General features: G+C 44.2%; 1 protein-coding gene across 2 annotated transcripts in view; it reads left to right on the forward strand.

Annotated features, from left to right (window-relative positions):
* Nucleotides 1-483: 483 nt before the first annotated feature.
* Nucleotides 484-22,895, forward strand: part of LOC138951144 (interleukin enhancer-binding factor 2 homolog) — a 26,231-nt gene continuing 3,819 nt past the window's right edge. The window contains exons 1-13 of one of the 2 annotated variants that reach the window (XM_070322787.1): nt 484-585; nt 2,077-2,150; nt 5,498-5,540; nt 6,583-6,639; nt 8,552-8,680; nt 10,407-10,509; nt 12,523-12,594; nt 15,084-15,200; nt 15,660-15,738; nt 16,994-17,081; nt 19,151-19,212; nt 20,924-21,038; nt 22,146-22,233. In XM_070322787.1, the coding sequence (XP_070178888.1) occupies nt 2,083-2,150; nt 5,498-5,540; nt 6,583-6,639; nt 8,552-8,680; nt 10,407-10,509; nt 12,523-12,594; nt 15,084-15,200; nt 15,660-15,738; nt 16,994-17,081; nt 19,151-19,212; nt 20,924-21,038; nt 22,146-22,233 (1,021 nt within the window). In that variant the 5' untranslated portion in view covers nt 484-585; nt 2,077-2,082. The remainder of the gene's footprint in view (nt 586-2,076; nt 2,151-5,497; nt 5,541-6,582; nt 6,640-8,551; nt 8,681-10,406; nt 10,510-12,522; nt 12,595-15,083; nt 15,201-15,659; nt 15,739-16,993; nt 17,082-19,150; nt 19,213-20,923; nt 21,039-22,145; nt 22,234-22,895) is intronic. The other variant, XM_070322788.1, reaches the window with a different exon arrangement.

A 22,895-nucleotide genomic window follows, 5' to 3' on the forward strand; every position in this document is an offset into this window, starting at 1 on the left:
TATATAGTTTACTAACAAAATGCAAAAAACAGAATTGATGTATCTGAAACCGTTTTTGAGTTATAAGATTGTTTGTTTTTTGTTCTGTGGCCATCTTGAATCGTTTCCATGGTTACCAAGACCGTTAAACGTGTAACAAGACATGTTTTCTGTATTTCAGCCCAGGCACATTCAAACCCCCTTAAGTAATTCAACACAGTTCATAACGATTTTGATCTAAAATTTGCTAGCCTGTCTGGCCTTAAGATTGGTAGTGGGCAGTTTTAGTCACTGCCGGATTTTGTCGGATTTGAGAGCACGCATTTGCTCGCCTAAAACCGGTCATAACTACTGAAATGTTCAACACTCAAGCTTGAAATTTTGTATTATGTGAGAATGGACGATGAACTAACTAGAAATATAAAAATAAAGTATATAAGTGCTATGGTTCAAGGTAGCGCGTGCTGGCGCGTGCTAGCGCGTGCTGGCGCGTAGTTTAGTCGGACCCGTCTTACGGCAGGGGGAGTAACTGTAATATTACTTCCGGTTTCTTGTTCGCCGGTGTTTGCTTGTTGGTTTGGAAGAAAGATAATTACTTCAAGATCAGTAAGTACACGTGCATCCATTGCACTTTTCATGTTAATCAGAAATTATACCCATTGATACATGTGCTATCGAATCATGAAACTCGGTCAGCAAGTGCAATGGCCAGCCGCGTAAACATGTTGTGTGAGGGCCTCACTCGAACGAGTTGAGCTTCAGGCTCAGCATACACGCTATTGTTTTAGAAAGGGCCCCGCTGGATTCAAGGATGCAACAACTAATTTACGACTTGAAAACCATTGGCAATGTTCGAGAACACTGTCCCAATTTAAAGGAAACTGTTGAAAGGTTGCAAACTCTTCAGACAGAGAGAACGATGGAACTTGTAGACGTGTACAGTGGTAGTGTTTCTGGTATCAGTGGTAATGATATCGTGTTGACAGAACAGTTGCAAAATCGTGGTGAAATTAAATTTGAAAAGCGATTATTTTGACTTTAAATCCGAATCATTCTGTACTCTTTGTTCTCATATTCAAGGGACATAATGGTTCATCGCGGACTGAGTGACGACAGAGAGTTTATTTGGGACACTTTTCATTGTACGGAGTGGCGCAGGAACTGTAACTGTGTCAGTTACACTTACAGAGCCTGCTGGTTCGACTTTGAGAACCCCCAGTCACTGGTATCTCACAAAACTGATAGACATTCCTTGTTTTCCCTTCCCTAGCACTGTAGCAGGAAGCTGTTCATAGCTCAGTTGTTGATACTATAAATCACCGTCCACAATGACCACTTGCTCCCCCGCGGGTTAGGGGGAAGAATTTACCCGATGCTCCCCAGCATGTCGTAAGAGGCGACTAACGGATTCTGTTTCTTCTTTTACCCTTGTTAAGTGTTTCTTGTATAGAATATAGTCAATGTTTGTAAAGATTTTAGTCAAGCAGTATGTAAGAAATGTTAAGTCCTTTGTACTGGAAACTTGCATTCTCCCAGTAAGGTAATATATTGTACTACGCTACAAGCCCCTGGAGCAATTTTTTGATTAGTGCTTTAGTGAACAAGAAACAATTAACAAGTGGCTCTATCCCATCTCCCCCCCTTTCCCCGTCGTTATATAACCTTCGTGGTTGAAAACGACGTTAAACACCAAATAAAGAAAGAAAGAAATGACCGCTTTGGACAGGGTTGACTGTGTGTTAGGATGAAGAAAGTATTCAGATCAGACAGTAATTAACATTTGAATACAATGCACCAGTTAATCATTTAATTTAATTAATGATGGTGTGTATTCTTGACATGCTAGGTAGCCAGTGCTAGGTAGCCAGTCTTGACATACTAGGTAGCCAGTCTTGACATGCTAGGTAGCCAGTCTTGACATGCTAGGTAGCCAGTCTTGACATGCTAGGTAGCCAGTCTAGCACTTCTGCTTCTTCTGCATTGTATCTGTGTGTGATTCTATATCCCAAAATGAGTGAATTACTTCTTAAACCATTAGGATGATGATAATTAATAGTTTGATTCTGACACTTTTCAAATGTGATTGTTGTGTTGCAGTACAAGATGCGAGGTCGTGGTGGTCCCCCGATGGGTCGCGGTATGATGCGCCCAAACTTCAGACCTGGTCCTCCGTAAGTTTGTACTTTGTACACTTTGTACACTTTACACTTAGAAGTTAGGCAATGACTTGGGATAGCCAAATCTCACAATTTTATTTCGCCAACCGGGCCAGTAACTTCAAGAAAACTACCAGCCCGCCAGAAATTTCGCTGGCCCGATACATACCACAGTTGCTGCTTCTGCCGTCTTTATATGGCTTTGAAACTCGATATTACAACCAAAAGTGTTGCATTGGACCAGAACTTTCACTGGCCAGCCGGGCGAGTTGCCAGGCAGTTTCTGCTAGCCCGGCGGATTTTTTACTTGCCCCTGGCCCTGTCGATCGGGCGGACGATTTGGTCATCGCTGCAATAATACTGTCGACATTGCTATTGCATGGAGTTGAACCCCCCTTTTAAGACCTCAAAAATAATAGAAAATCAGGTCTTAAAATGGAGTTTTGTTTGCAGATGGGATGAGCATATAATCTGAAAAAAGCAAGGTCTTTGTGTGTGTGTGTGTGTGGGGGTGGTATATTGGGGGGACTTGGAATAATAGACCGTGAAAAGTAGGATATGCGCCAAAATGGCTGCGATCTGCTGGCCGATGTGAATGCGTGATGTATTGTGTAAAAAAAAATCCATCTCACACGGCATAAATAAATCCCTGCGCCTTGAATATTTTGTTTGTTTGTTTGTTTGCTTAACGCCCAGCCGACCACGAAGGGCCATATCAGGGCGGTGCCTTGAATATGTGCGCGATATAAATTGCATCAAATAAAAAAAATTTAAAAATCAATCCCTGCGCTTAGAACTGTACCCATGGAATACGCGCGATATAAGCCTCATATTGATTGATATTGATTGATTGACTTGAAAGAGTGATTCCACTGTACATACATGTATGTTTAGCAAGTGGAGGGATGGTCTTACCCCATGTATGTTTAGCAAGTGGAGGGATGGTCTTACCCCATGTATGTTTAGCAAGTGGAGGGATGGTCTTACCCCATGTATGTTTAGCAAGTGGAGGGATGGTCTTACCCCATGTATGTTTAGCAAGTGGAGGGATGGTCTTACCCCATGTATGTTTAGCAAGTGGAGGGATGGTCTTACCCCATGTATGTTTAGCAAGTGGAGGGATGGTCTTACCCCATGTATGTTTAGCAAGTGGAGGGATGGTCTTACCCCATGTATGTTTAGCAAGTGGAGGGATGGTCTTACCCCATGTATGTTTAGCAAGTGGAGGGATGGTCTTACCCCATGTATGTTTAGCAAGTGGAGGGATGGTCTTACCCCATGTATGTTTAGCAAGTGGAGGGATGGTCGTACCCTATGTATGTTTAGCAAGTGGAGGGATGGTCTTACCCCATGTATGTTTAGCAAGTGGAGGGATGGTCTTACCCCATGTATGTTTAGCAAGTGGAGGGATGGTCTTACCCCATGTATGTTTAGCAAGTGGAGGGATGGTCTTACCCCATGTATGTTTAGCAAGTGGAGGGATGGTCTTACCCCATGTATGTTTAGCAAGTGGAGGGATGGTCTTACCCCATGTATGTTTAGCAAGTGGAGGGATGGTCTTACCCCATGTATGTTTAGCAAGTGGAGGGATGGTCTTACCCCATGTATGTTTAGCAAGTGGAGGGATGGTCTTACCCCATGTATGTTTAGCAAGTGGAGGGATGGTCTTACCCCATGTATGTTTAGCAAGTGGAGGGATGGTCTTACCCCATGTATGTTTAGCAAGTGGAGGGATGGTCTTACCCCATGTATGTTTAGCAAGTGGAGGGATGGTCTTACCCCATGTATGTTTAGCAAGTGGAGGGATGGTCTTACCCCATGTATGTTTAGCAAGTGGAGGGATGGTCTTACCCCATGTATGTTTAGCAAGTGGAGGGATGGTCTTACCCCATGTATGTTTAGCAAGTGGAGGGATGGTCTTACCCCATGTATGTTTAGCAAGTGGAGGGATGGTCTTACCCCATGTATGTTTAGCAAGTGGAGGGATGGTCTTACCCCATGTATGTTTAGCAAGTGGAGGGATGGTCTTACCCCATGTATGTTTAGCAAGTGGAGGGATGGTCTTACCCCATGTATGTTTAGCAAGTGGAGGGATGGTCTTACCCCATGTATGTTTAGCAAGTGGAGGGATGGTCTTACCCCATGTATGTTTAGCAAGTGGAGGGATGGTCTTACCCCATGTATGTTTAGCAAGTGGAGGGATGGTCTTACCCCATGTATGTTTAGCAAGTGGAGGGATGGTCTTACCCCATGTATGTTTAGCAAGTGGAGGGATGGTCTTACCCCATGTATGTTTAGCAAGTGGAGGGATGGTCTTACCCCATGTATGTTTAGCAAGTGGAGGGATGGTCTTACCCCATGTATGTTTAGCAAGTGGAGGGATGGTCTTACCCCATGTATGTTTAGCAAGTGGAGGGATGGTCTTACCCCATGTATGTTTAGCAAGTGGAGGGATGGTCTTACCCCATGTATGTTTAGCAAGTGGAGGGATGGTCTTACCCCATGTATGTTTAGCAAGTGGAGGGATGGTCTTACCCCATGTATGTTTAGCAAGTGGAGGGATGGTCTTACCCCATGTATGTTTAGCAAGTGGAGGGATGGTCTTACCCCATGTATGTTTAGCAAGTGGAGGGATGGTCTTACCCCATGTATGTTTAGCAAGTGGAGGGATGGTCTTACCCCATGTATGTTTAGCAAGTGGAGGGATGGTCTTACCCCATGTATGTTTAGCAAGTGGAGGGATGGTCTTACCCCATGTATGTTTAGCAAGTGGAGGGATGGTCTTACCCCATGTATGTTTAGCAAGTGGAGGGATGGTCTTACCCCATGTATGTTTAGCAAGTGGAGGGATGGTCTTACCCCATGTATGTTTAGCAAGTGGAGGGATGGTCTTACCCCATGTATGTTTAGCAAGTGGAGGGATGGTCTTACCCCATGTATGTTTAGCAAGTGGAGGGATGGTCTTACCCCATGTATGTTTAGCAAGTGGAGGGATGGTCTTACCCCATGTATGTTTAGCAAGTGGAGGGATGGTCTTACCCCATGTATGTTTAGCAAGTGGAGGGATGGTCTTACCCCATGTATATTTAGCAAGTGGAGGGATGGTCTTACCCCATGTATATTTAGCAAGTGGAGGGATGGTCGTACACTATGTATGTTTAGCAAGTGGAGGGATGGTCGTACCCTATGTATGTTTAGCAAGTGGAGGGATGGTCTTACCCCATGTATGTTTAGCAAGTGGAGGGATGGTCTTACCCCATGTACAAACCTGGCCAGATTAGATAAGATTATCATCGAATTATGTTACGTTTACACATGAAGGAATGTGTCTCTAACTTTAAGTAAATGATTTTTATTTCCAGGTTCCGAGCCTTCATCCCTCACATTCCATTTGACCTGGTGCAGGTAAGAACATGACACGCACTGTAGCATTCGTCACCTTGCTAGCATTAAAAACTGTTGCCTTACCATGACACGCACTGTAGCATTCGTCACCTTGCTAGCATTAAAAACTTAGGCTTACCTTGATCACATTAACATGTTAAATTAATTTTCATTATGCTAACTTTCACGTACTGAAGCATTACTTGATTTTCGTCACCTATGTTGACCAAGTTTTTTTTCAGCCGAGACCAGCTGTGCTGCAGCAGGTCACTCAGAATTGTAGTAACTGTGTAGAACTGTGTATCAACACGCTGGAATGCAGGCGTTAGATCGGCGTTACAGGAAGCGACTGAAGCTAACTCTGAGCTGACATATCCGTACCTGGTCAGATAGAGCCATGTGAGTGGGTACGGATATATCCATACCTGGGAGACAATGAGATAAAAACTGATCTGATGCCTACCCTTGATCACATCAACACGATGAATTGATTTTCATTATGCTAACTTTATAGCACTGAAGAGTTTATCTGCCATGACTCATATTTTGGATTATCGTAGGAAAAGACTTTCTGCTTTTTGGCTCACGAAGTGTAGCCTATGCGATCGTAACTTTGTCTGTCTGTGCGTGCGTATGTGCGTGCGTGCGTGCGTGTGTATGTCTGTGGTAGAAACTTTAACATTTCGTCATTTGAAGACGTCACATTATGGCGTAAGAGGGTTAGACGTCACGCGAAGGAATGTCTCGGTCATTGTTATTTTGAGCGGGCCGAGACTATTTGGCAGTCGTGTCTGTAAGTAGGCTACATGCAGACAGACAGATCTAGATCTAGTGTCTCTCTTTCTTGCACAGTGTCACCAATGCTTACTGTGTGTGTGTGTATGTGTGACGGAGTGATTGAGTTTGTGTTACTGTTTGTCGATTTCTTACGTGAGCCTTGATGGCTTCGCCTCTTGTCATAATTTGTAGCTACTTATGTTTGCATACTATCATTTATTTTAACCCTTGTTTCCAGCTATGCGGGTTAGTGTGTATTAATGAAGTGTTGCTGTTTCTTTTCCAGTGTGAATCTACATTTCCCAGAGCCAAGTCTGCACCGGAAGAGAAGCCATTTACAGAGGTATGCACAACATTTAGTGCTTTATTTTTATTTGTGGAGTTCTACTTTTAGCCCCAGGGCAAAGGAGGCGCTACATATTGATCAATTCAACCTTTAACTAATTTTTTTCCATTTCACTTATATTGATTTTAGCAGCCTGGTGGTTCAGTCATTAGAGCGTTGGACTTGTTATCCTTGTTATGGCTGGGTGGCCGAGTGGTAACGCACTTGAGCTCGAAAGCGAGAGGTTGCGAGTTCGACCCTGGGTCAGGGCGTTAGCAATTTTCTTCCCCCTGTCCTAGGTGGTGGGTTCAAGTGCTAGTCTTTCAGATGAGACGAAAAACCGAGGTCCCTTCGTGTACACTACATTTGGGTGTGAACGTTAAAGATCCCACGATTGACAAAAGGGTCTTTCCTGGCAAAATTGTATAGGCATAGATAAAAAATGCCCACCAAAATACCCGTGTGACTTGGAATAATGGGCCATGAAAAGTAGGATATGCGCCGAAATGGCTGCGATCTGCTGGTCGATGTGAATGCGTGATGTATTGTGTAAAAAAAATTCCATCTCACACGGCATAAATAGATCCCTGCGCCTTGAGTCCGAGTCTGGAGATACGCGCGCGATATAAGACTTCATATACCCTCGGTTCAAATCCTCGACAGACACAGGTACACTTTGTATCCATGTCTCACCCCTGTGTCACAATCTTGGCACGTAAAAGACATGTTATTCTGCCAGACGTGCAGGCGGCAGATTATACACCTAAACACGTTACATCTTGGTGGCACGACTCTCACCCCCCGCGGGTTAGGGGGAAGAATTTACCCGATGCTCCCCAGCATGTCGTAAGAGGCGACTAACGGATTCTGTTTCTCCTTTTACCCTTGTTAAGTGTTTCTTTTTTTTTCTTTTTTTTTTCTTTCTTTTTTTTCTTTCTTTCTCGCAAATCATCACATCTCTGCACAACCTAGCGTACTACCTAACCAACTCTTCAAGTGTTTCTTGTATAGAATATAGTCAATGTTTGTAAAGATTTTAGTCAAGCAGTATGTAAGAAATGTTAAGTCCTTTGTACTGGAAACTTGCATTCTCCCAGTAAGGTACTACTACGTTGCAAGCCCCTGGAGCAATTTTTTTATTAGTGCTTTTGTGAACAAGAAATAATTAACAAGTGGCTCTATCCCATTTCCCCCCCCCCCCCCTCCTTTCCCCGTCGCGATATAACCTTCGTGGTTGAAAACGACGTTAAACACCAAATAAAAAAAGAAAGAAAGCACAACTCTCGTTGCTGTTAGCTTTCCACTGGGAGGATTTAGCAACCTGACTTTCCCAACGGTCAGATAATAGACAAACTCAGGAAATAACTCGAGTTTGTGTTGAGATTATATGGGTTGTGAAGTAGCGAATACTCTTGGTTTTATTGAGGCAAACTTTCCACACATGCTCCTTGTCCGCATGTTTCAGGCACACCCCTTGCTAGTGACTGGCTTATAATGGCACGTGGGAAAGTTTGCCTCACTAAAAGCAAGAGTATGGAATTTTTCCACAACCAATACAAACTGGAGTTATTTCCAAAACATCGTCTATTTAGTCAAATAATTTAGTATGAAAAAAAATTTGAAATGCATGTCATTTAGTTATTTGACAGAGACATTGCATGTGATGATGATAAGTGCTGTTTTACGCCCTCACAGTCAAACCATTAGGGGTATGTTCCCGGGTGTGACCCAGACTTTAGATGGTTTGAACAAAAAGGAGGAAAGAGGCCCACCACCAGGGAGGGATGGTTGTCGCGCTCCAGCTCCTGGTCAAGGAGGCGCCTGAGGCAGAGGTTGGTGTCGAGTAGCGCCATGGAGTTGGTTTGGTGACCTGGCTGGGTCATTAGGTGTCAGTGCTGGCAGTCAATATCTTAATGTCTTCTGTCTACAGGCGTTGCTGAAGCGTAATGTGGACCTGACCCCCTCGGCTCCGGAACAAGCGTCAGTCCTGGCTCTGGTCAGCAAGATCCAGACCATCCTCGATAACTTGGTGGTCACTCCTGGCGCTTTTGAGGCTGCAGTAAGTTGAACTTTCTGAGAAAACCCGGTTTTAAAAACAAAGGAGTCTTAAAATAGTAAATTTACGGAAGTTATGAACACGAGTTCTGAGAAGGTAGGGACGGGCGCAGTGGCGTGGTGGTAAGACGTCGGCCTCCTAATCGGGAGGTCGTGAGTTCGAACCCCGGTCGCTGCCGCCTGGTGGGTTAAGAGTGGAGATTTTTCCGATCTCCCAGGTCAACTTATGTGCAGACCTGCTAGTGACTTAACCCCCTTTGTGTGTACACGCAAGCACAAGACCAAGTGCGCACGAAAAAGATCCTGTAATCCATGTCGGAGTTCGGTGGGTTATGGAAACACGAAAATACCCAGCATGCCTACCCAACGAACGCGGAGTGAAGCTGACTATGCTCTCAGAGTATAGTGTGGGGAACCCAAATAGGCAAACGAGCTCACGCGTAACCACAACATTCTGGAATGCTGAAGAAGAAGAAGAAGAGAAATTAGGTCACTCCCGGCACTTTTGAGGCTGCAGTAAGTGGAAGTCAAGGCCTGCACGAATGTCAGAAAATAAAGGGGCAGTCTTGAAATAGAAATGACTTTACAGAGGCTATGAAAAGAAAATCGGAGAATGCAGGGTCTTGGGGGGGGGGGGGGGGGGGGGGGGGGGTGGTGGTGTGTTCTAAATGAGGGGTCTAACGTGAAACAGATGTTGCACAACTTCCACTGCCATTTGTAATGCAAAGTTAGCTTATTTGGGTTGTTATGTCATCGTGCTGATTTAGAATGAAAACAACATTGCCAGCTTTTCAACTCTCGCTTTTCCTGCTGTCAACCGCTCGAGATAGGCAGTTTGCAGCTTATTACTAAAATGAGATAGGCAGATTGTTCAGAAACCGAAAACGTTCTTCTTCTCGTTTTTCTCAAAACTCTAAAGAAATGACATAATCAATTATCTTGTGAGCGTGACAATATGCTGGCTCTGAAGCAAGTTAATTGTTATCGACATGCCAGGCATTTTTGCCCCAGAGTCAAACTCTCCTCTGAGCCTGAATTCCCCAGTGTGCATGCATGCGCACAATAAAGTCGTGGGGGGGGGGGGGGGGGGGGGAGGGAGGGAGGCATAGAAACATACATATGCTGATAACAAAATGGAATGGGTTGCGCCCTACTGTTCTTCTTCTTCAGCGTCCCAGAATTGTCTGGTTACGTGTGAGCTCGTTTGCCCATTTCGGTTCCCCACACTATACTCTGCGAGCATAGTCAGCTCACTCCGCTTTCGTTGAGTAGGCATGCTGGGTATTTTTGTGTTTCCATAACCCACTGAACTCTGACATGGATTACAGGATCTTTTCCGTGCGCACTTGGTCTTGTGCTTGCGTGTACACACGAAGGGGGTTAAGTCACTAGCAGGTCTGCACATAAGTTGACCTGGGAGATCGGAAAAATCTCCACTCTTAACCCACCAGGTGGCAGCGACCGTGATTCAAACTACCGACCTCCCGATTAGGAGGCCGACGTCTTACCACCACGTCACTGCGCCCGTCGCGCCGTACTGTGTGGCGGCTTGCTTTCACAAGTGGAAATGCAACCTGCATTTTCATGAGGTAACCTAGCAGAACAACAGTACGATAGTACAAAGGTTTCATGAGGTAACCTAGCAGAACAACAGTACGATAGTACAAAGGTTTCATGGTTATTTTGGGGTGGTTTAAACATTCAGTTTTCCTTTTCTTTTTTGTGTGCAGCAAATCGAGGAAGTGCGGCAGGTCGGTTCCTTCAAGAAAGGGACGATGATGACCGGACATAACGTGGCCGACATCGTGGTGCTGCTCAAAACATTACCCACAAGTCAGTGAAACAGACACTCTCTGATCGTGTGTTTCTTCATTTTTTTTTAGACAATAAGGTGTCTGTGTCTGAGATTTGAGCGTGTTTTGTGTTATTTCAGGATTTGGAATTTACTTTGGAGAAAGCCAATTCTCAGAAAAGGCAGTCAGCGTTTTTGAGACTAGCCAATATTAAAGTAGAAGGCGAAGGCGAATTTTTATTGCATCAAACACAATGTGTATGTACAAGCAGGGGTCGACACTAACTTATTTGGCCTGGGGCCACACTGGCCCCAGAGATGGAAATTGCTGGGGCGGAAAAAAAAATATCTGGGGCCCACTCTCAGTATTCACGTGCGGCAATGCATTGTTTGTTTTTCTTCATCGTACTGAAGCCAGGGAAATTCTTTCAACCATTTGACATTGAAATTACGACAGCGCTTCGCGCTTTTGGCTGCATCGGTTTCCTTTTTTCGTTTCTCTCCACCCTGTTCTTCATCTTCATTGCCATGTCTTTTTACACCAGGGATGTGTCGCCACATTTTGCGTTTGGCATTTGAAGGCGATACTTATCTCTCACGCTAAAGAGCGCAATCTGGGAGTTATTTCCCTTACGACATTGTCCTTCGACGATTTGAATGTGTTTTTTTCTTGACTGCGGCATTGATCGTAACGCAAATTTCAGTGACGACTTTGACTGGCGATTTTTAGTGATTGGCTCTGCTGGCATTAGAATTTTCGGTTTGTCATTGTTGGAATTTATCCTGGGGCGGAGTGGGCCCCAAGCTTCGGCAATGTTTGGGGCGGAACACAAAACTCTGGGGCGTTCCGCCCCCCGCCCCCGCTAGTGTCGAACCCTGACAAGGGGGAGAAAATAGTTTGCATGTGAACAAAGTGGACTTGACCGTCCGGAAGCAAGGCAACTTAAAATCAACACATAGAACAAGAAGTAAAAACAGAAAAAATACAGTAAGATGAAGACAAGGATTTTGGATTGTACGATCACACCGGTCTATTTCACAATTGATTTTTTCTTTGTCTAAACGCGTAGAACAGATAATTTGACAATGCAATCAGTCGTAATGTGTTGTCAGTCTGTACAATGCACAAAGATGAGTTGGAGAACTGGTCAATGTCAAAACAAGCACCAATGTACTTTTGACGAATTGCATTGTGCTTTTAGTTATGCGCCATAGAAATCTCCTTAATAAATAAATTGTAAGCTGGGCATTTAAACAGAAAGTGGTTTTCATTTTCTTCCGTTGATTTACAAAATGTACAATTTCTGGATTCAGCGCACTCGGGATAATAGCGCAGTTTATTTACCTTCAATGGTGTAATGCCAAGTCTGAACTGTGTGTACATTTTGCGTATGTACTGGTTTTCAATGGCACCCAGATACTTTTCTTTTTCAAGTTCTCCTTTAAACATCCTGTATTAAAGTAGAAGACTATCAGTAACATTGAAGAGAGAGGTTTTAAATGTTCCTTGTCCTGTAGAATGTGAATGATTGTTTAGACTTGAAATAAATAAGTTTTCAGTATTATTACCATGGTCATCATCCCCCCTCCCCCCCACACACACACAAAACAATGACAACCACACACTCACAAACACACACATACACACACACACCCCTCACACACACACAAGCACACTTACACATGCACACACACGCACGCACACATGCACACGCACACGCACACACACACACACACACAGACTGAGAGTGACAGTGTAGTGTTGTGTACATTTGAGGTCGTCACACCCCATGACAGACTGGTTGGTCCGGTGTCAGAATAATGTGACTGGGTGAGACATGAAGCCTGTGCTGCGACTTCTGTCTTGTGTGTGGCGCACGTTGAATGTCAAAGCAGCACCGCCCTGATATGGCCCTTCGTGGTCGGCTGGGCGTTAAGCAAACAAACAAACAAAAACCCCATGCCAGTGCAGTGTTGTCGAGGGCTGGATGTAAAAAAGCACCTGTTTGCTTATTACCCTGGTTGATACAGAACTTGTCTTGTCTTGTCCACAGAGGAGGCGGTGGCTGCCCTGGGCTCCAAGGTGCAGGAAGAACTCAAACTGCTCGAACCCATCGAGGGCAAAGGTCAGTGCTGTGGGCTGAAAAGACTGTGTGTGTGGGTGGGTGGGTGTGTGGGTGGGTGGGTGTGTGCTTGTGAGTTTCTGTGTGTGTATTTTTGTGTGTGAGTGTCTGTGCGTGCATGCGTGTGTGACATGAGGGAGCTTCAGAGTGTATGTTGCTAGTTTTAGTGTGTATTTTCAGCTGCTGTCCCGTGTCGTATTAAAATGGATGTCGTTATCAGTGTGTATAGATGTGTGTGTTGGGTGTGCATGGCAGGAGTGAACGTTCTCATCCACAATGTCAAGACAAATTCCCAACCTTGGCCAATCCAGATTCTGTATTGTGTATTCATGTTGGGAAGTAACTCTGTCGGCTTGGTATGGGCTGTGAAGATTCTGTATTCAATCAATCAATCAATATGAGGCTTATATCGCGTGTATTCCGTGGGTACAGTTCTAAGCGCAGGGATTTATTTTTTTTATTTTTTATATTTTTTTTATGCAATTTATATCGCGCACATATTCAAGGCGCAGGGATTTATTTATGGCGTGTGAGATGGAATTTTTTTTTTTTACACAATACATTACGCATTCACATTGGCCAGCAGATCGCAGCCATTTTGGCGCATATCCTACTTTTTCACGGCCTATTATTCCTAGTCACACGGGTATTTTGGTGGACATTTTTATCTATGCCTATACAATTTTGCCAGGAAAGACCCTTTTGTCAATCGTGGGATCTTTAACGTGCACACCCCAATGTAGTGTACACAAAGGGACCTCGGTTTTTCGTCTCATCCGAAAGACTAGCACTTGAACCCACCACCTTGGTTAGGAAAGGGGGGAGAAAATTGCTAACGCCCTGACCCAGGGTCAAACTCGCAACCTCTCGCTTCCGAGCGCAAGTGCGTTACCACTCGGCCATCCAGTATTGTATTGTATTGTGTATTCATGTTGGGAAGTAACTCTGTCGGCTTGGTATGGGCTGTGAAAGATTGAATATTGTTGCTAGTGAGCCAAACTTTCCACACGTGAGATTATAGGTCGGTCACTAGCGAAGAGTGTGTCTGAAACACGTGGGCAAGGAGCAGGTGTGGAAAGCTTGCCTCACTGAAAGCAAGAGTGAGTACCCTTGCTTTCAGTGAGACAAACAAATCACAAGTGCTTCTTGTCCACTTGTTTCAGACACACCCTGGCTAGAGACTGGCCTGTGGATTGTTTATCTCACAGAAAGCAAAGGTATTCACTCTCACAGCCCATACAGACCAGGGAGAGTTAGTTCTGGAATTGTCTCTGCATCTTTTCCAGTCTTTGCCATCATCGCTACTGTATTTCTGTTGTGCTTGTTGTTTCTTTCTTTGCCTGTCTGTCTCAGTGTCTGTCTCTGGGCCTCTCTCTGGGCCTCTCTCAGTGTCTCTCTCTGGGTCTCTCTGGGTCTCTCTCTGGGCCTCTCTCAGTGTCTCTCTGGGCCTCTCTCTGGGTCTCTCTCTGGGCCTCTCTCAGTGTCTCTCTCTGGGCCTCTCTCTGGGCCTCTCTCAGTGTCTCTCTCTGGGCCTCTCTCTGGGCCTCTCTCTGGGTCTCTCTCAGTATCTCTCTCTGGGCCTCTCTCTGGGCCTCTCTCTGGGCCTCTCTCAATGTCTCTCTCTGGGCATCTCTCTGGGCCTCTCTCTGGATCTCTCTCTGGGCCTCTCTCAGTATCTCTCTCTGGGCCTCTCTCAGTATCTCTCTCTGGGCCTCTCTCAGTATCTCTCTCTGGGCTTCTCCTACCTCCCCGGCCCTTTCTCCTCACTCAAACTTTGCCCAAATCTTTCTTGTATTCTCTCTTACTGCTCGTTCTTTCCAGGGGCGGGAAAATAGCTCAGTCGGTAGCAGCGCTGGCTTCAAAACCAGTTGTCGCAATCGGCGTGGGTTCTATACCCACGTTCGGCGAGGGATTTATTTCCCAGAGTCAACTTTGTGCAGACTCTCCTCGGTGTCCAAAAAACCTAGTGTGCACACATGCGCACAACAAAGAACCCAAGTTGACAGCGAAAGTCTCAGGGCTTGGAAACATGAATACACGCATGCGCACAACAAAGAACCCAAGTTGACAGCGAAAGTCTCAGGGCTTGGAAACATGAATACACGCATGCAGGAAAATTAAAAAAAATAAAGGGTATCGCCGTATACTGTATGGCAGCTCGCTTTCCCCAGGGAGAAAGCAGCCCGAATTTCCATGAGGATAACCTCACAGGACTATATGAATCTTATCCTTATCGTTGTCCTTATCTTATCTCAAATTCTCTCTTTCAGGCTTTGTCTGTTCAATCTTTTACGTACTTTGTCAACATCTGTCTTGTTTTTCTCTCATTGTGCTTGTTCTTTCTTTCTCAAATTCTCTGTCTCTCTCCGTCTGTTTCTCTGTCTCTCTCCGTCTGTTTCTCTGTCTCTTCCACCTGAATGAATCAGTTTAAATGATGTAGGTCATGATTAAAAACGCGTCATGCACTGACCACTTGTTGCTATCATTCACAGTATTGACCATGCTGACAAACGACTCGGGTTTCGAGATGAGCTCCGCTGAGGCCAGCGTCAAGTGTCTTATCACCACAATCCCACCCAACCTCAAGAAGCTGGACCCAGAGTTGCACTGTAAGTATTTGTAAATGAATACGGGGGAACATCCCTTTTAAAAAAACAATCATTTAAGACCCCCTCCCTTTTAAAACCTTGCTTTTTTAGAATATCGCACGTTAGGCCAAAAAAAAAAAGGTCGGTTTACGGTAACATAGGCCAAAAAAATAGGGTCGGTAGGTCGGGATTTTTTTTTTTTTTTTTTTTTTCCAAAAAAAACCATATTTTTACGTTATTTTGCAAAAAAAACCAAGATTTTTTTTTTTTTTTTTTTTTTTTTTTTTTTTCCCCAAATGCCAAAAAAAAGTCTAGGGTCGCGCGAAAAAACTAGGGTCGGTCGGGTTACCGTAAACAGACTTTTTTTTTTGTTTGGCCTTATATGTCAAAGCAGCACCGCCCTTATATGGCCCTTCGTGGTCGGCTGGGCGTTAAGCAAACAAACAAAAAGCAATGCAAGAAATGTTTGTTCGTTTTCAGTGGACGGGAAGATCATGCAGAGTCACCTGGCGGCGATCCGTCACTCTCGCTGGTTTGAGGAGAACGCTCAACACTCCAGGTAAGCAGTGACCGCGCTAAATGTTTGGAAACAAAAGTTACCTGAAGAATCCAGAAGAATACATCCACACACAAAAAAACACACGGCCACTTGTCTATTTTTTTTTTACACTTATTTATTTGTTACAAAGTTAACACAAGCAAACAATAAGGACATTATGAAGGTACTACCTGCTGAATAATAATACAGTCAAAGAAAAAAAACCCACAAAAAAACAAAGAAACAAACAAACAAAGACATGTATATATACACAAATCATCACAGCTCTGCACATGGCCACTTGTCTTGACTTGGCCACACCAACCAGTCAAACTCAAGGTGCTTGTGGCAGAGTTACTTTCCCTTGTTTTTCTCTGCTTTTCCACAGAAACACTGAGGCAAGCTACACCTGACATTGTAGGCTTGCCTTAATTAATGTTTTTATGGAAACAAGGGAAAGCAACTCTTCCATAACCTGTGACAAAATCTGATGAGTTGTTTCTGAACACGGTCTACATCTTTCTCGCCCTGATTTTCTGACTGTAGAGGTCCTGAAACTAGTGAAAGTGGGAGAGATGGGTTGCGCTGTACCCGTCAGATTCATGCAACAAGCTCCGGAACACACAGTCAGCAACACTTTAAGAGAGTTGTGTTCTTCGGTGGAACCCCATCCCCCCCCCCCCCCCCCATTCCCCCCCCCCCCCCACTCTCTTTTAAGACCTAAAAATAAAAGTCAGGGAATTGGGTCATCGGAGGGAGGAACTTTTAAAATGGAGGCAGATTTTATGAATATCTGGAAAAATAGGGTCTTTCTCTTAAAAAAAGGGGGGATCGGAGGGGGGGGGGGGGGGGGGGTTAAAATGCAAAGTCTCACAAGGGGGATTCCACTGCTCACTTTAACAATGTTATACGTTATTTGTAATTTTGACCAAAATATGACATTTTACACAGACGAGACAGTCAGTGTTTTTCCGAGACCGCGCTAGCTGTCGAGGTGAACAATGACTGTCGAGATCTGTGTAAAATGTCATATTTTGGTCAAAATTACAAATAACATTTATGTATCGATCGATTTTGGTTAGAATTCCATTTAGTTTTTATGATTGAACGCACCCAAACATGCACTATTTTGTAGTCTCGGCTGGCCGCCTAAATATGAAGTTTTGTCGGCCTCTGACGTCACATGGCTCAAAGAAGGGAAATCCCGTGTTCAATCGATGCATTATGTATTATTGCACACTGAGAGAAAAACATTGCTGTGGTTTGTGTGTTGCAGCATCAAGGTGCTGATCCGACTGCTTAAGGATCTGAGGAATCGCTTCGAAGGTCTGCAACCCCTCACGCCCTGGATCATCGAACTCTTGGTAACCTCGTCTTTCTTCATCCTCGTCTTTCTTCGTCCTCGTCTTTCTTCGTCCTCGTCTTTCTTCATCTTCTTCTTCATCGTCGTCTTTCTTTGTCCTCGTCTTTCTTCGTCTTCGTCTTCTTCATTCATGGGGTGAAACTCTGACATCTTTTACGTGTTAGACCGTTTTTTCCCTGCCATTTATGCAGCTACACGCCGTTTTTCAGCATGCTGGGTATTTTCGTGTTTCTATAACCCACCAAACTACTGTGACATGGATTACAGGATTTTGTTCCGTGCGCACTTTGTCTTGTGCTTGCGTGTACACATGAAGGGGGATAAACCACTGGCAGGTCTACACATAAGTTGACCTGGGAGATCTGAAAAATCTCCACCCTTACTCCACCAGGCGTGGCTGGCCGGGATTTGAACCCACGACCTTCCGCTTAGGTGGGCGACGTCTTATCCACTAGGCCATTGCGCCAGTCGTCATGTCTTTCATGCATATGCCCATCACAGGCGGGGAGATAGCTCAGTCGGTACAGCGCTGGCTTGAAACCTGTTGTGGGCGAGGATGTAGCGCAGTCGGTTGCGCGCTGGATTTGTATCCAGTTGGCCGCTGTCAGCATGAGTTCGTCCCCACGTTCGGCGAGAGCTTTATTTCTCAGAGTCAACTTTGTGTGCAGACTCTCCTCGGTGTCCGAACACCCCCGTGTGTACACGCAAGCACAAGACCAAGTGCGCACGAAAAAGATCCTGTATAGTTTGGTGGGTTATAGAAACACGAAAATACCCAGCATGCTTCCTCCGAAAAACGGCGTATGGCTGCCTAAATGGCGGGGTAAAAAACGGTCATACACGTAAAATTCCACTCGTGCAAAAACACGAGTGTACGAGGGAGTTTCAGCCCACGAACGCAGAAGAGAGAGAGAAACCTGTTGTCACTTTCAGCGAGGGTTTGAGCCCCACGTTTTGGTGAGGGATTTTTTTCTCAGACTCTCCTCAATGTCAGAACACCCTCGTGTGGAGGCATGCACACGTTAAAGATCCTAAGTTCCCAGCGAAAATCTCAGGGCTTGGAAACACGAATACATGCATGTTGGAGTAGAAAAAACAATTGGTTGGCGCCATAGTGTATGGCAGCTCGCTTTCCCTAAGGCCAAACAAAAAAAATTGTCTGTTTATGGTAACATAGGCAAAAAAAATTAGGGTCGGTAGGTCGGGAATTTTTTTTTTTTTTTTATTCTCCCCAAAAACATATTGTTAAGTTATTTTGCCAAAAAACAGACTTTTTTTTTTTTTTTTTTTTTTTCTCTCCCAAATGCCAAAAAAAAGTCTAGGGTCGCACAAAAAAATAGGGTCGGTCGGGATACCGTAAACACACTTTTTGTGTGTGTGGCCTAATGAGAAAGCAACCCGAATTTCCTTGAGGGTAAGATCACAGGCTTTCTATTGACAACCTCTGTGAGTTTACTTACTGGACTGGGTGGCCGAGTGACTGGGTGGCCGAGTGACTGGGTGGCCGAGTGACTGGGTGGCCGAGTGGTAACGCACTTGCCTCGGAAGTGAGAGGTTGCGAGTTCGACCCTGGGTCAGGGCGTTAGCAATTTTCTCCCCCCTTTCCTAACCTAGGTGGTGGGTTCAAGTGCTAGTCTTTCGGATGAGACGAAAAACCGAGGTCCCTTCGAGTACACTACATTGGGGTGTGCGCGTTAAAGATCCCACGATTGACAAAAGGGTCTTTCCTGGCAAAATTGTATAGGCATAGATACAAATGTCCACCAAATACCCGTGTGACTTGGAATAATAGGCCGTGAAAAGTAAATATTCGCCTTAATTGGCTTGAGATTTACTGGCCGATGTGAATGCGTGATATATTGAGTAAAAAATTCCATCTCACAGGGCAGAAATTAATATGTAAAGCGCTTAGAGAACGTCAAGCGCTATATAAATCGCCCCATACATTAAGACCGGATTTTGTCAGAATGTGGAGGTCTTGAAAGGGGTGGGGGGGTTGGGGGGGGGGGGGGGTGGGGGCGTTAAAGAGAGTTCCAGTGTAATCAAGTGACTGTGTCTTGTATTGTGCAGTCTCACTTTGCTGTGGTCAACCATCCGTCCAGACAGCCTCTGGCCATCAACGGAGCGTTCAGGTAAACTCACCTGTGTCACATGAAGCGCGTCTAGCCTTTGTGGTCAATGTTTTTCTGTGGGAAAGAAAGTTGTTTGCTGTAGTTTTCTTGCAAAGGAAATAGAATATCAAGGTTCTGATTTGAACTAAACGGGTTTGATTTGCAAGTGTAAAACAAGTGAACTGAATATGCACATGCACTCTCACACAAACTCTTTGTCTCACACTCACTCTCTACAACTGAAGCACACAGAAACAACAACAAGTCGCGTAAGGCGAAAATACAATATTTAGTCAAGTAGCTGTCGAACTCACAGAATGAAACTGAACGCAATGCAACGCAGCAAGACCGTATACTCGTGGTCCACCGCTCACGGCATAGGCAGTGAAATTGACAAGAAGAGCGGGGTAGTGGTTACGCTATGCTGCATAGCACGCTTTTCTGTACCTCTCTTCGTTTTAACTTTCTGAGCGTGTTTTTAATCCAAACATATCATATCTATATATTTTTGGAATCAGGAACCGACAAGGAATAAGATGAAAGTGTTTTTAAATTGATTTCGAAAAAAAAAATTTGATAATAATTTTTATATATTTAATTTTCAGAGCTTGTTTTTAATCCGAATATAACATATTAATATGGTTTTGAAATCAGCAAATGATGGAGAATAAGATAAACGTAAATTTGGATCGTTTTATAAATTTTTATTTTTTTTTACAATTTTCAGATTTTTAATGACCAAAGTCATTGATTAATTTTTAAGCCACCAAGCTGAAATGCAATACCGAACCCCGGGCTTCGTCGAAGAGTACTTGACCAAAATTTCAACCAATTTGGTTGAAAAATGAGGGCGTGACAGTGCCGCCTCAACTTTTACGAAAAGCCGGATATGACGTCATCAAAGACATTTATCAAAAAAATGAAAAACACGTCTGGGGATTTCATACCCAGGAACTCTCATGTCAAATTTCATAAAGATCGGTCCAGTAGTTTAGTCTGAATCGCTCTACACACACACACACACACACGCACACACACACACACACACGCACGCACATACACCACGACCCTCGTTTCGATTCCCCCTCGATGTTAAAATATTTAGTCAAAACTTGACTAAATATAAAAAACACGCACACACGCACACACATTCATTCATTCATTCATTCATTCACACACACACTCTCTCTCTCTCTCTCTCTCTCTCTCTCTCTCTCTCTCTCTCTCTCTCTCTCTCTCTCTCTCTCTCTCTCTCTCTCTCTTTCTCTCAGTATACAACACACTGTAGCACAATTAAAGTTAGCAATACCTTCAGTGCTATTTCTATCACAGTAAAACAAATACAAATTTTTTTCAAATTGTATGCAATGAAAGTCACATCATATTACACCTTTTCCTGTTTTTCACGTGAAGTACAGTGGACTCCCCTTCATCCTCTAATAAAAAGAAAATTCGTTTGCGGACACACACACACACACACACACACGCATGCACACACACACACACCACACACCACACACACCACACACACACACCACACACACACCACACACACAACACACACACACACGCACACACACACACACCACACACACACACGCACACACACACACTTTTTCAAACCTGATTTTTCAGATTTTTTAAAATCTCAAAAGAGATATTCCACTGTATCATGACGTGTTTAACGTGAGACATTGTTAATTATCTGCAACGCAATGTTTTTTTGCTGCAGGCGGTCACTACAGCTGCTGTCGGCCGGTCTCTTCCTCCCAGGCTCTGTGGGCATCGCTGACCCCTGTGAACAGGGAACGGTCCGCGTTCACGTCGTCATGACCCTTGAACAGCAGGTCAGTGAAGGGGGCGAAAGGTCAAGTGTTTGTGTTCACATTACGGGGCTCCCTAAACTGTGCTCCCCTGCATCCTATATGCACTAGAAGTTGAAAAGAGAGAGAGAGAGGTTCTTCGTACCAAAAGACCTGGTGATTTGTTGAGATTTTTGGAAGGGGGGATTCTTGTTCTAAGCTTAAAAAGACTGGGTCTGGGGAAGAACATAATTTGCGCTATCATGTGTACTATCGATGTAATTGTCTGCTGACTTTCGCACAGACTTACACTTGCCTGCTGGGTTTCAAAGACAAGAACATGTCCTGCAGGATCTGTACCAGCACAAATTTATGAAGTAAATCTAACTGATATGACAGATAACACTTTTGTGATGGTCTTACAGAACTTCCAAAAGTGCTCCTAGCTTTGGGACCCTCCTAAGTTCCGTTGAGGGGGTGCTTGGACCCCCTGAAGATTATAATTGGGGGTCCCCAGACCCTCTAGTTACAGCATAATATGGTTTCTTTTCAGACATGAAATTTGTGCATAGCACAACTGTGTACTGTGCGAATACCTCGATGATTTCCTAAACTGTAGACAGACAAGTATCTGTGTGTGATGAGGTGATAAAAGAAGCTTATATCTAATGTTCTCACTTCTTTTATCACTTGATCATAGCCGCCAACCTTCCAGAATTTTTCGGGCATCTCCCGATGTTTGAAACCTGTCACAAAATCCCGAAATGTGTTCGATTTTCCCGAAAAGGACATTTTCGAAAATAATTTGTGAAAGCGGCCTCTTTTTTGGGAGACGAAACCGGTGAAAAGACGCTCTGGTTAACCGAGACCAGCCAAGTCGATGTGCGCATGAACGGAAAATAAGTTGTGCTGTGCTGCTTTCCGGTTTTGGCATTCTAAAAGATGTTGCTAAAAACAAAACAAAAAGATCAAAAACAAAAGGTTAAAGTGAGGTTTTTACCGCGGTATAAGACGAACTATGACTTTGTCGACAAGTCAGACAATGGGGCCTTCTGAGGCCCTCGGACTCTCACAGGAATTTCATAGTCATAAGGTTGGCAGCCATGCTTGATTTTGACTGTAATGTGATATTGTTGTGATTTTATCTTTCAGGACCAAGTGTGCTTCACAGCTCAGACGTTGCTGCGAGTTCTGAGTCACGGAGGGTTCAAACAGATCCTTGGGCTGGAGGGAAATGCCAGTGAGTTACCTCCCCTCTTCCTTCCCCTTCTCTCCCTCCTCCTCACACTCTTTGGGGTCCTGATTTGGCCTATTATGGTCTGCTGGACCCGAAAAGCAACAGCTAACTAACTAACTAATTTATTTGACATATATAGGGTCTTGCTTTGACTTTTTTGTTGCCTTCGGGTGACGTTACGGATTTTATGTATTCAATTAATCAATCAATATGAAGCTTATATAGCGCGTATTCCGTGGGTACAGTTCTAAGCGCTTGTAGAACTGTTTTAATCTAAAAATGTGTAATGATTAACTTGTGGGGTCCTGATTTGGCCTACTATGGTCTGCTGGACCCGAAAAGCAATAGTTAACTAACTCCTCACACTCTTTAGTTTCAACTTTTATTCTAGCTTGTCAAATATTTTGACAAGTTATGCGATATCTTGAAATGCGCGAACGTCTATGACACCACTGCAGTACTGTATGTCATCAGTTGAATGTAGTGTGTGTGTGTGTGTGTGTGTGTGTGTGTGTGTGTGTGTGTGTGTGTGTGTGTGTGTGTGTGTGTGTGTGTGTGTGTAAAGAAGTAGAAATCAAAAACATGAAAGGTTTCTGGAATATTTAATTATAGACATGATGAAGCAATCACAAGTATGTTGACCTAATCATGTTTGTAGTAGAGGG

The sequence above is a fragment of the Littorina saxatilis genome, linkage group LG16 (assembly GCF_037325665.1).
Source record: "Littorina saxatilis isolate snail1 linkage group LG16, US_GU_Lsax_2.0, whole genome shotgun sequence".
Classification (NCBI taxonomy): Eukaryota; Metazoa; Mollusca; class Gastropoda; order Littorinimorpha; family Littorinidae; genus Littorina; species Littorina saxatilis.